We start from the raw sequence: 15001 nt of genomic DNA, 5'->3' as shown, positions 1-15001 counted from the left end.
GCCCCCGAGAGCGGCGTACGGACAAGGTGCCCCCGAGCTTTCAGGGTGTATTGCTGAAAAGAGGATGTATTTGAAAAAGCAAAGAGGGGATAATTCAGCACCGAGAGCGCGTTCACGGAATCTGTTTAATGTACCCAAAAATAATAAAGAGGATTATGATAACAGTGAGGGTTTATGCGAATGATGCAAACATGAACGCACATGTCAGTTTGGACGTAAAGCAGAGGAATGACATACACGAATTTCGCTTGTTTTGGCAAAAAAAAACGACAATTCACTGCTGTCACTAGATCTTCATTATAATTAAAAATAACTATCCCACATGCAGCATGGTAGAATTTAAAAAACTGAATATGAATATTAGCAGTTAATACTGACTGGAGGACTTATTTTACACACTGATTTTGCAAATGCATGTATTAAATCTATGCTGCTGTAATAACTGTGATACTGATAATACTTTTAGTATATTAGTACACATAGTATTTTACATTCAGGGTGCCCTGAAGTTTCTACAAGGCTGCATGATTTTCACCAGGATTCATAAACTACACAAAAGTTGCATGAAGTAAAAAGCAACCAAAAGCTGACACTTGAATGAAAGTTAACGATTTTCATCGTCATCAAACATGCTATATTTTAATTTGTTGTGTGTCTGTCATGACCTCCTCTTGCCCCCGTCTCAGCACGCAGGCTTCATACATGTCACGCCGCTAATTTAAAAACTGCCTGCTGAGTTATACCTAAAATGTGTCTATTATTAGAACAGCGGAGAAAAAGGTGCATTGTGTGGGAACCGGTATTAAATCAGGTGGGGGCAATAACAGGTGTCAGCGTCAGAAAAGTGTCCAACAATTATCCAACCCAATGTAGTCATCTCCTCATCAAAGTTGAGAGACCAGAACTGGCCAGAGCTGAATCCTCCTCCCTCTCAGCTGGGTGTTGGGGCTTTTTCACAGCGCAGGCTGTCCCCCACTCCCTGCTGTTGGACTCCTCCAGGCTGCGTTCTGTTGGCCTGCCGCGTTCTTTCACACCTCGGCCGTGTGTGAGGAGAGCTGTGTCTTCATCCCTCCATCCTTCCATCCTCCAGTCCTCCTCCTGCCATGCCTTCCACCCACCCCCAGCGGAGGCGCAGGAGGCTCGTTACCGTGGCAATTAGTGAAAAGCCCAAATTAGCCCTCTTGGCTGTCCACAGGTGACAAAGACACTTTGCATTTCTGCTAATTAGGAAACAGAACAACATGATTAAATGGGGCCTATCAGGAGGAGAGTGGACAAACATGTTCCACAAATAGAAAAGAGTTATATATTATTGCATCTCCTGCATGAAATGATTAAGACATCCCATTATGTGGCGGGGATAATGTGAGGGTGCAATACTGAATATTATAATAGTTTACATTAGAATTTTAATCGACTTCTTGTGAGCAGACAGCTGTGTTTCTTACCTGCGCCTGCAGATGGACAGCTTATGGACAGGCGCTCTGACCAAACAGTGGATATGCTGCTACGAGGAAAAGGTTAAATTCATTTTGGTTTCTGCGTTTTTTGCACGCTGTCTGTATTTTTGTGGACAGCACAAAATATGCATATGGCAAGACCTCTAGACGATTTCTCCAACTACCTCAGGGGAAAAATACTGCGTTTAAACACTCGGAGTCTGTGCTACTGTAGTTCTGCTGCTGAAACATTCAACTTTGACAATGTGTTTGTACTACAAATATGCGATTTTACACTACGTATAAAATAAGTTGCAGAAGATGGAAAAGGTGACTTTGAGAGCATACATAGACATTTGCTCCGGATCAGTTCCCATGTCTATAAAATGCAGTGCAGTGCAAACAGTGCAGCTCCGGTTTGTATGTCTTCATGACACCAAAGATAAATGTATTTGTTCAGCGGGTTTCAAGATTTCTGAGAGTCATGTCTGTGCTTAACAGTTTTGTATGAATAATTCGAGAGAAGCTGAAACTCTCCCTTAAGCCTTTTCACAGTGGATGGCTCAGTCGGCGCCATATCTGCCTTGTGTGTCCACCCTTTGCTTATTGCACCAATTAATGATAACAAACTCTACATAATATCGACCTCAATTAAGCAGGATGACTTATTCCAGACACACATCAGTGCAGAAATGTAAAACGTCTGCATCCGGTGGCATCGTGTCCACTGAACGCGTTCATTAACAGAAATATAAGCTGTCCTCCTCGACTCGTGTTTGTCTTGGCGGCGTTTTTGTTCCTAGTTAAGTTTGATCACCACGGGGAGGTCACAGCCTGTTCTCTGACCCCGGCCATGCCAGGCAGCTGAGGTAATGCTGGTAACAGTACATCCTGCTGATAGTAGCCATGGCAAGGGTTGAACCTAAAGGTCAGTCCTCATTGCTGTGGGGATGAGTGCTCCAGCTATGTTATCAGTGACGGCTCTCAAATGTCCCAGCTGGAACACACACTGTGCGTTATTCACTAACGCAAAAAGGGCTTTCACTGAATCGCCCGTAAATATAAAGACACGATAAGCGCTGTGCTCAGATGAAGAAGGTACCGGAGGTCAATTAGAGTTGTTTTGTTTCATTTCCCAATAACTGGTGCAGGTTCCCTGCTTTGAAAACAGCTCATATTGTCACTTGGTATTATTACTACTTATTAAAATGGTTCCCTATAGTGGCACAACAGTTACTGGGGGCTAAATGAGTTTCAGGTGCTTCGGTGGAGGATGGAGCAGACTGGAGAGAAATGAGCTAACTTGCTTATGTGCCTTGGGGGCAAAGTGAACATCCTCCAGTTTCCGCGTCTCTTTTTTCCTCCTCTGTCCTCTCCGGCTCTGTCCTGCGTGGGCAAGGCCGGCCGGGCTAGCGCTGGGCTCGGCCAGTCAGATGTTGCCCTGGGGTAAACAGAAACATCTGTCCCCTGCCCAGCCGTGACTGTCGCCGAGTGATAAATCCTGGGGTGGAGTGTGCCAGCGCTGTCCGGCGTGCCACCTGTCCCCCTCCTACACAATATCCCCAACCCAACGCCTACACACACACACACTTCACCCTATTTGCACTCGTCCGCCTTCATCCTGACAGCGTGACAGAAGCAGGTGGTTCACTCCCTTTTTGCCCTCTGGCCTTCTATGCTCTCGTCCTCGGTTGGCACATTTATGCAGGGAGCGAGAAGGGTTGTCGCCTCCAGCAAATAGCAACGGAGAGATCCCTGCGCCAGGTTATTCAGCGGTGGTCCTCGGGAACTCAAAGGCCTACAGCGGCAGTTTCCTTTAATCTGGCATAAAGTCTGCAGATCAGATAGACTAAGTTTCACAAAGGTCAACAAAACGCTCTGAAAAAAAGAGGAAACGACTCGCTTCTCGCTTGTTTTACGCTACAATCCATCCGACCGTCTTGTAAGCTCATCTGTCAGAGAAAAACATGCACACACACTGTATATAAATTCACTTTCTGCCATGTCTTACTCTCCTGCCACCACTTCCTCTCTGCTCTACTACTTTTACTAGTGTGACAGAGGCAGGTGGCCAACTTCCTGCCCTTTGACCTTCAACAGTTTCCCTGCGGTCAGGAGACAGTGCAAACACACACACGCACACACACACACACACACACACACACACACACACACACACACACACACACACACACACACACACTCAGAGGAGGAGCCTAGGTTGCCCTGGGTGAACTGGGGCAGAGGTCTTGCAAAAAGGCCCTGGAGGGAAGCGAAGGTCCTTCAACTCGGGGACGAGAGTTATTTTAGCAGCGCTGAAGCTGACAGGCTGAATGATCATCCCCGCAGCGCCGACACCTCACTGAATGCATCATCGTCATCAGAAAGAAAGAGAGACCTACAGTTTAAAAGTAAAAACTGACTAACAACTGAGAGGAATCAGTGACACAGCGCTCGTGAGAACAGTCCTAAAAACAATGTGCTCTTTTATCATTTCAAGCAGTTTGCGTCCAGTACGTTTTTCACAGAAAAGAAGTCACAAAGCACGAGGACAATAACAGCGTCTGCCACCTGCCTCTAAATCCCTTTTTTATTCCAGAGGCTCGGTGAGCAAAAATAATTACAAAAAGTGTTACGAACAGCTATTCATTTGTCCACCTCTCTGCCCTTGGCTGGATGACTATCTTTTTCCTTTACAATATGTCTGAATTTATCTAGCAAAAGGCCAGTGATAAATTCTTTTCACCATTCGAAATTATATCAAACGAAAGAGCAGTTCAGCACTCGAGCGTGTTCCTTTGAGCTGTACTTTAGGCTTGTGTGCGTCTGTGTGTGTGATTTGCATGTTTGTTTTATGCCTCTATGTGTGTGTAAGAGGACCCCTGCTGATTAATGTCACTTCATATTGTAATGGAGCGTGCTGAACATGTCCTGATATCTGTAATGTGTTACCGGTCTCAGCTTGATTTTACTGCCACGGTCTAATAGGATATTGCTACGATCACAATTTGGATTAACTTCCATATCACTGCCGTTAAACTGAGTGAGGTTTGTATGCGTGCGTGCGCGCAGACGATAGAGAAGTGGGGATGTTTATCAGGGTGGGCTGCTCTGGTCGATTAATTTCACATTCAGCACCTCCTTCATAATGTGTCTCTTCCATTTGTCACCACAATAGTTTTCATTATGAACAGTTACAGCTGCTGTGCTTCCTCTCATTGATGCTGCGCTGAGGGAGGAAACATTTTTGACCCTTTGTAAAATAAGGCACCGCTGTCTGAATTTGCTACGGGGGATACTGTACCGGCAAGTGCTCTCTCTTATGATTGGCTCGCGTCCGATGCGCGCACACACACACAGGTATAACGAACCCTAGTAAAGAGGTCTGGCATGCTTTTGTATGAACATTTTGTTGTCAGCAGGGAGCAGGGAACTCTATGCAGAGGAGGCTGCCCTTGCTCTGTGAGTCCTTTGTCTCCCTACATCCCCAAGCTCCACCTCTCTCTCAGCCAGCCCTCCAATGGGAGAGCCTTCAGGTGTTGACCTTATCGGGTGGAGGTCAAAGCCAGGTCAGGGATCTGTTGCTAGGCTACCATCAGATAAGTGGCTGGGGTAGGCAGCCGCGGGTAGCTCCGTCATTCAGGGCTTGTCATGTAATCTTGTTCATTTGCAGACAATTGTTTGGACGTCGGAAAGGCTATCTGGCCCATACTGTTGTAATGAAACACATTAAAATATTAAAACCGGCCATGCTGAGCATTGGCAGCTCCACTTGGCACATGCTTCTTTTTTACAGTCATGCCAACTGTCAGGCAGTAACATGAGCCCCTTAAATACGCTTGTGCGGTTGGCTGTGTTGAAATTTCAGAGTTGTAGAGGATAGGCGGGTATTCATTTGGGCTTTTTTTATTTTATTTTGTCCTGCATGGTTTGATTTGGTTTACAAAATAAAGATAGATTAACATGCTCAGATCACCACATAGTTATACACGATAATTTCTGTAAGCATCTTTATGAGGCATTACTAATTTACGTCCACTTTAAAAATGTACCAATGCTGTCAGCAAACATAACATTTAGAGCTTAATTCCAGTAAAACCATTTATGTAATCAGAGATTAAAAAAAACTTGATATCTTGATTGGGAAAGAGGAACTCTACACTCATGTCCATCTGTGTATATATATGTATTTTCCCTGCAAATACTGTACATAAATAAATGGAGAAATTCATTCATGACTCATTTAGGGGTACAGGTGGGAAGGCATCTTGCTGTTTGCTAACCTACAACCTTTAAATAGAGTATAAAGAGTGCTACAGCAGTCTGTTGGAAGAGGGAGAGGGGACGGAGGGAGGGACGGAGGGAGGGAGGGAGGGAGGGAGAAAGGCAAAGAGAAAAAGAGAGATAGTTGTTGCATCTTCACACAAACATGGTCTGTTCTCCCACTCTGCCATTCCACCACCTGGACCGAGCTATGTGGGAGAATGCGCCACGCGGTGATGAACGACACCAAACAGGACGATTTCTGTTCACACTGGGGGTCATATGGAGTAAGACGGGTTGACACAGCATCTGTGTCATATCACAGGTTCCTGGTTGGCGACACCTGCATTTTGTCAATGTCACCCACTCAGCCGGTCAGGTTAACCGGCGGGGCCGGGAGGAAGCGGCCTTGGGGGGGGGGGGGGGCGCTGCGAGGAGCAAGACCTCAGACAGTTAGACATAAAGAGACCTAGATAAGGCACGTGGCAATTTATCCATGCCAGTCCTTGTACTGTAGCTCCAACATGGGATCTCGTCTGTTAGATTGGCGCATTGTGAAAAGAGGTTCTCAGTGTCTGGGCGCTTGCCAGCTGACATTCCACGGAGACAAATTGAGAGAGAGGCTCCGGCAGATTTATCGGGCCATTGGCTCGCCTCAGGAATTCTCTTGTAACATGGCACTCCTGTGAAAGGGATAAAGAAATTAGTGTAAAACAGCCCCCACGCCCCCTCTCCCACAGCACCCGTTCGGATATCCAGCGCTACTTGTAACCCCCCCGCCGGCACGCACATATACACACTTCCTTATTTTATATAAATGTGGACGAACACAAGATGGATGGGTCTGAGCTTCACTCCTTTCATTTCTATGAATATTCAAGAGGGTGGGCAAGAGAACGGTGCTGTATTCTGGCTGTTGAGTCACAGGTCCTCAGTGGCAGGAAGCACTGCTGGTCAAATGACAGAGAGAGAGAGAGAGAGAGAGAGAGAGAGAGAGAGAGAGAGAGAGAGAGAGGGAGAGAGAGAGAGAGAGAGAGAGAGAGAGAGAGAGAGAGATATGCGTGTGTGTGGGATTTGAAAGGAACTGCTCCTGGCTGTCTTGGATATTTATGCCTTTCTAAAGCAATGAGGTGTTTGGAGAAAGAAACCAGTTATGTTCTTAATGCTACAGCGAGAGCAGAGAGCATTCTTTCGCACTCGGCCAAACAGATTACGGCCTGCGAATGTGAGAACATGTTTCCACCTCTGACCTTTTGTCGATCAATAGAGAAATTTGATTGACTTTACCCAAGCTGTCTGGAGGACCAGCTCATTCAGATACACTGTGTATGTTCTTTTTAAATATTCATACAACCATACATTATATACATCATAAACTAATGAGGATTAATTATTAATCACTGGTTTAAGCATCCCTACTGGAAATTCACTTCCTGGTTTTGCATACAATAGAGCCCTAATGCCATCCCCCATATCATCTGTCAGCATCTAGAGGTTATCTGCCAAGTTGATGAACAGAGAGATTGGCTATGAAACACAAGGTGTGACAGTATTGCAATATGTTATAGTATGCAGGCAGAGCTCATCAGGAAAGAGAGGACGAGCGGCTTTGTTCCAAATGTCACGATGCATATTTATGGGCGCACTGGAGTGGCTCCCTGTATAAGCACCATTCACCATCTATCAAGCTAAAACACTACAGTGTCTCTTTGACAACTTGGTAGGATAGTGTTGTGTGACAAAGTGATCAAACTGGGCGATCTGCTCATGGCTTGAGCCAAATTTTCTTGTGAAATGGACTGTCGTTTTGACAGCCAAGACAATAAAGCATGCTGAGGTTAACAAAATATAATTATTAGTTACTGCGCACATAATTATTTTTTTTATGACAGGATGCTTTGAGGCAAACTCGTCCACACAGGCTTGTCATAGTGTTGAAAATTGTTTATTTTAAGGATTATATAAGGCTCTTGTTCCTTCCTTAATGTGACAAAAAGGAGCACTGGATGTGGGGCTTTAAAAGACATTCCCTCCCTGCCTCAGATTGAGATACTGAAGGGAAGTGAAGAGGGGATAAGGTGACATGGGAGGGTGTCAGACAGAGAGACAGAGAGACAGGCGGATACAAGCAGAGCCCTCAGCATAAGCTCCACTGAGCTCCCTTCCCACTAAGGGGGATCTCAGGAGAGTTGTGTGCTAGCTGGCTGGGCCGTATAGCACAGGACGGCCAGTCTGACTGTCTGTCTGCGGTGTCACTCCTTGGGGATAGAACATGGCTCCAGGGCTGTAGCTGATTTGAGATGGTCCCAGGACTAACCCCTGGGGGACACCAACCAGGCAGAATTGGTTCTCTGAACCTCTCTTTTCAGGCTTTTGCAAGCAGTGGAGCTCGGTGGCTGTGGAGAGACGGTACAAGAGCAGTGCTTTCATCTCCGCTGTGAGCAGCTCAGTGAATTTCCTCCAAATTACAGGGAGTGATTACATCCCACCTCGTCCGCCTCGCGCCACCCCCTTCTCTCAGCATGGGGCCCCCAGGCAACCAGCCGCTGTCAACTGTCAGTGCTCACAGCTGAGTCATTAAGTGGAAGTTGAGCGATGTGTCATTGGCAAGGAAATAATAAGGAGCAGAACCCCGAGCGCAGGGACACTAGTTGCACCTTATGGGTAATTTACAGCTGGTTATAAATTGTCATTCTTGTACAGAACGCTATGACGAAGGGATCCAGAACTCTTATAGGGGATGTACTTTATAGAGGATGGATGTAGAGGTCTGACTGCCTGTTTTGGTATTAAATGTACAGAGGGCAGGCATGGAGGGACTTGCAAGAGCTTTGAATATCTCAGCCATTTAAGAGAGCCCTCGGTGCTACGAGGGCAGCAGATCCGAGCATCAAGCCATGCAGCTGAGGTTCCCTGTTCCCTTTTTGATGGAGGAAAGATGGTTTCCCATCTCTTCCAAGCTATTACCTCCATATACAGTAAGGGATTACATAGAAGCAAGAGCAGGGACACTCTGTCTACCAATATGTTTTTTATCTGAAAACTCCCCCAAGCTTTTCCATTATCTTCTCCATATCAAGGTTGACCTGAAGAGAAAACCTGGCTTCAGAGGGGTCAATGCAGTCTAGACTTTTTCCTCATCCTCCCCCCGCCGACCCCCACCTCCACCCCCATCCTGCATATTGCTTTTAGTATACAAGAGGGATGTGCCCCCTCCTTATTCCCACTCACCTTGAGCCCCTTCCTCCTTTGGTCCAGTCCCCTATTTCCCACCTACAATAGCATCTCCCGTCACCATAATCTTTCTATTTCACGAGCCCGCCCCTCGGGGTTAAGGGGTCTGGAGATGGAGACAGGATTTGTCTCTCAATTGACAGCACTGCTGCTGTGCTTTCTGGCTGACCAGCCTCATACCGGGCGGTCGGAGCATATTTGAGTCATTCACTGTCCAGACATCGATGTTTTAGGTGTTTTTTGAATGAAGTTAAGGAAATGTTGCCTCTGGCAAGTAGAAGAGCCAGATTGAAGAAGAAGAAGGAGCTGCAAAGAAATTATAGACTCTGCTAATAATTCATTTATGAGCAATAAAATATCATATTATAATAATGCTGCTGATAAAGCTCATGTTTACACTGTTTTCACTGCAGGGGGAACTGTAGAGTCAGATGATAATTCTGCAGGTTTGTCACCGCGAGCAACACCTTTCACATTTAACGTATCCATGTTTAAATAAAAAATTTTAAATAGCAACTTTGAATTATGAGTTAAAGTAAAAACAATGAAAGCAAAAACTGGCATTAAAACGAAATGCATCACAAACAACATGTAAAATGTACTGTTGATAACTAATCTAAAATTATAATGTATTAAGGCAGAAAACAAACCTGAAGCAATTGAAGCAATGGGCACCAAAGAAGAAGAACACCTGCAAAACTGTGAACTTTACGTGAATCTGAGTGGAAAAAACATTTTAATAGCACGGCTGTAAACTGGTCTTCAAAGGAAGTCAATTAGTATACAAGCAAATCATCTTAATTATCAGTGATAACCTTAAATAATATATCTTAAATACTGACTGTCAACGCTCAGATTGACCTATAAGCAACAACAAAGTCTACAAATGCTGATGTGTTTAACAGCTATTACAGGCTATGTAGAAAACGGCTTGGCATTTTAAAGGTGTGCACGCCTACGCACTTTAATTCTAAATAATGTATAGGCTGCAGAGTGTGTGGCTACCATTGGCATGTAACCCGTGGGATGTGATGATGATTTTAGACCACAGTGTCAATGTTTACAATTAACCCCTATTTCAGCTGAATTGTTATTGTTGAATTTTCTGCAGGTTACCGGCAAAACACACTTATCTCCGGGCCCCTGGATACTACGATTTGTCCGTGATTGCTCAGTTCAAGTTCTCATTGCCTGCCCAGCTGCCAGGCTGCATATTAAAACATCTGCACCAAATGCCAGTGAGCAGGTAGCCTTGGTCATAAGTTTTATTTTAACCACAAACTTTATGACGTGGGGGGAAAAAAAACACATTATTATTACATTATTGGTTTTATTGTATTAAGCAATCAAATTATGGGTAGTTACATTTGGTGCATTCAGGGACAGAACTGCATAATGAGTGTGCCACATTTCAAATAGCAAAAAGCCACTTTCTATTACGACTAAGGCCGTGTTTTGTATGATAACAAAGGACAAGTGAATGTAAGTGCACAGAGGTCATTTTTGAAGGCAACAGAAATAAACTGTGGGGTTTTTTCTTTCCAAAAATTTCCTTCAAAGCAAGCAACAACGAAGGGAACAGGGGACAAGGGGAAAAAAAAAATCTTCATTGAATATTCATTAACCGGTGCCTAGGTGTATACATGGCTCTTAACTACTCTTGTTTATGACTTAAGGACTTGTAGTACTGACCTTAGTTTAACACAGCAGCAGATACCAAATTAACCTCTAGCCTCCACAGGGCTAGCCATGCCCTGCTAACAAGCAACCTGTCTAGACACACAAGAAGTACTTTATGATTCCACCTCTCACAATCCCTCTCTCTCTCTCCCTTTCTCTGTCTCTCTTCCTCTCTCTCTCAACCTCTCTGTCTCTGTTAACATGTACTGGCACATCCTCCCTCCCTCCCTCTACCCTCTTCTATCTTTCACCTCACCATTTCATCCCTATTTCCCCCCTACACCATTTTTCATGTACCTCCCAAGCCGCGCAGTGTTTGGGTCATGCACCCAGCAACCAGAGTTTTATCAGATGGTAGACTTTCTCTTATCCTTCAAAACAAAGCCAGGCTGAATGAGAATAAAATAATGAAAAGATCTGTAACCTCCAGGATGATTAATTTAAATTGTGCTCACAGAAAATAAGAAAAATAAAGCTGGAATACATTTAGGAATGTTACTATATACAGATGTTCCTTTAAGAATATTAAAAATGATGAAATATAAATATATATAAAGTGAAATAAGGTTTTGAGGTAGGTTTTGGGTAGCATATACACAGTACAAGTACATAAGTATATAATATGCAAAAAAGTGCCTACAACACTGTTATAACATTATTATAATTAATTATCTTAAAGGAATTAGAATAAGAAAACCATCCTACAAATGTGAAATAAAAGGCCTCAGTTAATTAATATCGGCCCTAATAATTGGGTAAATTCAAATATAATGTTTTCTTCATGTCAAGACAAATCTAATATTGATGCATTTTCAATATTTTTACCACAGATACATAATTTATACTGAAATCATCAATGTCTTAATTATTTTTTCTCTCACGAGAAGAACAAAACACTGTTCTTTAGGGTTAGTATCATTAATACCATTGTAATGACTACCATAAAATAGAGACAGTTCAGTTTATCTCATGTCTGAGATCTGGAGCATGAAAATATATTTGCTCATTTTCAAATTTGTTGCAGATTTTCTGTTAATCAACTAATCAATTTGAACTTTTAGTTTTTATTATGCAGTTTAATTAAGACAATAGCAATTTAGCTCATATTACTTTCTTTTTAAAAGCCCATTTTCATTTCATTTTGATTGTTGTTGTTAAGCATGACTATTTCTTTTTTAAATCGTGAAGTTGTATGTTTCTAATAATGATTTGAAACAAACTGCAACTGAAAATATCTCGCTGTGGTCATGATCTCTTCAGAAAAACTAGTTATGTGAATAGAAAATATGAAACATATACTTATTATGGTGGGTTTTTCTAATGATATGCTCATTTGGTTTATTGTGCATGCACAACCACAGGATAAGACTTCTTATCCCAATAATATTTTTATACTTAAGAATCAAATATTCAAATCTAACATGATCTTATCTTCTCACGGTGCATTTTAGGAACATTCATATATTTTTTATCTGCTCTTTAACGGACCCGTGCACCTGTGTTTTAAACTGGCGACCTGTTGACTGAAAATGTGTCACAGTGAAATATGTCCGATTATCAAACCATCTAGTTTTGATGGATGTCACACAAGCTGTGCCACTGCGCTCTTTAGAGTTTTGTCCTCACTCAGACGCCGTAGAGCTCACGCTTCTGATTGGTCAATCCGCGGCTCGTGCCTAATACGATCGTTTGGACGACGTTCACGGGTAAGTGTAATGCCACAAACATGTAGCCGCTGATAACAAATCTAAAAACAAACTTATGCACGTACAATACAGTCTGCTTCCATTCCGACAAACGTACAAAATGCACTCACGAGGATAACGACCCTGACCCACCGTTCAGTGTTAGCATATTCACTGAAGAGTTGGCAGTTAGCCGGTTAGCCACACTAATTAGCTAGCAGCTAACCCTACTTGTCCACACAGTGTTAAGATAGTAATAAATACGTGAATGTTTGGTCAAATTAGAAACGTTGCTACGTGCTGCTACAAGCAATGATCAATGTAAAGAAACCGAAACTGTACGAGTGAACGCTATTAAACACGAGCTAGCTAGCTGGTATTATGCTAGTTGGCTGATATGCTAATGTGGCTAGTTGAAGTAAACAGCGTGAAGCGAGACATGTATTGTTTATCTTCAACCCTTTCAGATCACCGTCAAGATGAGTCTGAGAAAACAGACCCCCAGCGACTTTCTGAAGCAGATTATCGGGAGACCTGTGGTCGTCAAACTGAACTCCGGTGTGGATTACAGAGGTAATGCAACCGGTGTGTTTTCACCGTTTCCCGTTCGTGATTTGAAAACTGATGTCCTCTTTAGATTAAACGCTGCATACTTATGGTCTGTCCACAGGTGTCCTGGCCTGTCTGGATGGTTACATGAACATCGCCATCGAGCAGACTGAAGAGTATGTCAACGGGCAGCTCAAAAACAAGTACGGGGATGCGTTTCTTCGAGGAAACAATGGTAAGGTTCTCCAATTTAGGATTATATTTGCAACTCAGAGACATTTGGGCTCCTCGAGACATGAAGCAGGACGTGGTTCTCGTCATGATCGATGCACGAGTCCTAAAGTTTGGCATATACAAGCTGAGATGAGTGACTCCTGTTATTGTGGTATTCTGAATCGGCTTTGAAGTAATCAGGTCACTGGTGAGGTTTTGTTGTCTACAGCAGAACAAAGGAAATCAAGTTACATGCAGGGTTGCGTTGGCCTGCAGAGACAGAACAAACATGTCTGACAAAGACGTCTTCGGCAAAGTGCAACAGCTGAACATTACCTGGCTCTTTACTTAGTATACAAGCAAGGATACAGCAAACTAAGAGCACCTGTTACTTGAGCACATTTATTCTCTTATTACAAACAGCCCAAAACATTGATGCACAATGTGAGCTCAGTGTAAGGATCTTGTGGGAGAAGCTATCTCAGGAAGTGTGTTAGACAGAGATGAAATGCTAAAAATGGAAATGCGCTAACAGTGTATTCTGACAATGTTTGTGTTCACTCAGAGTCTAAACTGGACTTTAAGTTTGGGCTTTGGGAGCAATATTAATGATGTGGGAAGCTTAAAACAACCAGCGGTGGGAGCTCTCCTCCTCGTTTCTTTTTATTTGTTTGTCTACTCAAACAGTCTTTGAATGAAGGATTGTAGTACGTGTGTTTCAGAAGTAATTGCTTAAACAATTTATGTTTTTAACTTTGGTTCATACCTTCATCGGTCTGTCTAGATTTTCCTCACAGCAGCCGTGTTTTGTGTTTACTGTGTGATTCCCTCTTGAATGTGAGTCATGCTGGCCAGTGGAGCTGTCAGTGTGATAAAAAGGCCCAACAGCCAAAGAGATGGGGCTATTTTAGTCAAAACCAGCAGGATGATAAAAGTCGATTTACATAAAAGTAAGAGCTGGTTTACCTGCCTGTTTGTCTATATAGTCTGCAGCCTTACACCTTTACCCCGAATGACCCGGGCAAGGCTTCTTTTTTTTTTTTTTTCAGAATGAGATCTGCTTCAGTGGGTCAGTGTTTCCCACAGAGGATTTATTTGTGGTCTGCCATGGGAAGTGAAGGGTGCGGTGACTGCAAACAGCACTGAGCATCAGGAGTCAGCTGTAAAGAACATTGTATTCATAAGGCAGCTATTAAATTTCACTTGAATGCACCATCGCAGCAGGCGTTTTTCTGCTGGGCTCTGTTGTGTTCAGCAATATTAAACATTTGGTGACTAATCAGACTTTTTACTGCTCTTTTCCACGTTGTCCACTAATCACTTGACACCATAATCCTTCAAGGTCTTCTGCCTTTTAGATTTGGTGTATTGAGCACCTGTTATCTCTGAAATCTCAGGATGAAAAAACAAATATGTGTCCAGAGGTTTCTGAGGGGTCTCAGGCACGTCCTCGAGTTCCTCAGTAAAACTACAGACGTTCACGTTTCCTCCTCTTTCCTCTCGTCTCTCCACAGTCCTGTACATCAGCACCCAGAAGAGGAAAGTGTAGAGAAGATCCTTCTGTTTCATTCTGATGTCCCTGTGTTTGACGTGGCGGTGGACAGCTGTCTTTTGTTTTGTTTTGTTTTTTTTGCTCATGTAAAGTCTGAAGTTCTGAAGAATGATTGTTTTTGTAAAAGTGGAACAAGTTAATAAATCCAGAGTTTTGATTTATGACTGATATGGTGAATATTATTTACATATTTTGGTGTAAACATCACAAGGGAAATAATAGAAAAGGTTTTTTTTATTCTCAATAGTCTATGTAAATGTAGGGTTGAAGTAACAGTATAATTTCAAAAAGCCTAATTTTGAAGGAGATTATCCATTCTATGCAGGAGTTGTAGTTCATATTGTAATATCTTGTGATTTAATTCTTGAATATTTCAGGCTTCTCCA

The 15001-nt window shown here is 43.1% G+C and overlaps 1 protein-coding gene across 1 annotated transcript; it reads left to right on the top strand.

Moving 5' to 3' along the window:
- Nucleotides 1-12257: 12257 nt before the first annotated feature.
- On the top strand, nucleotides 12258-14777 carry lsm6 (LSM6 homolog, U6 small nuclear RNA and mRNA degradation associated). The gene is made up of 4 exons (XM_070980646.1): nucleotides 12258-12322; nucleotides 12769-12874; nucleotides 12972-13085; nucleotides 14578-14777. Exons 2-4 carry the CDS (start codon nucleotides 12781-12783, stop codon nucleotides 14610-14612), a joined length of 243 nt encoding a protein of 80 aa, XP_070836747.1. The 5' UTR covers nucleotides 12258-12322; nucleotides 12769-12780; the 3' UTR covers nucleotides 14613-14777.
- The last annotated feature ends 224 nt before the right edge of the window (nucleotides 14778-15001 follow it).

Source organism: Chaetodon trifascialis, chromosome 2 (assembly GCF_039877785.1).
Source record: "Chaetodon trifascialis isolate fChaTrf1 chromosome 2, fChaTrf1.hap1, whole genome shotgun sequence".
Taxonomy (NCBI): Eukaryota; Metazoa; Chordata; class Actinopteri; order Chaetodontiformes; family Chaetodontidae; genus Chaetodon; species Chaetodon trifascialis.
The sequence above is the reverse complement of the archived record's forward strand: the minus strand, read 5'-3'. Positions and strand labels throughout refer to the sequence as shown.

Excerpts from the sequence above, each read along its gene's own strand:
- lsm6 (XM_070980646.1), top strand. The coding sequence starts at position 12,781 with ATGAGTCTGAGAAAACAGACCCCCAGCGACTTTCTGAAGCAGATTATC. Across the intron at positions 12,875-12,971 it reads CTCCGGTGTGGATTACAGAG|GTGTCCTGGCCTGTCTGGAT; the intron begins GTAATGCAACCG and ends GTCTGTCCACAG. Across the intron at positions 13,086-14,577 it reads GTTTCTTCGAGGAAACAATG|TCCTGTACATCAGCACCCAG; the intron begins GTAAGGTTCTCC and ends GTCTCTCCACAG.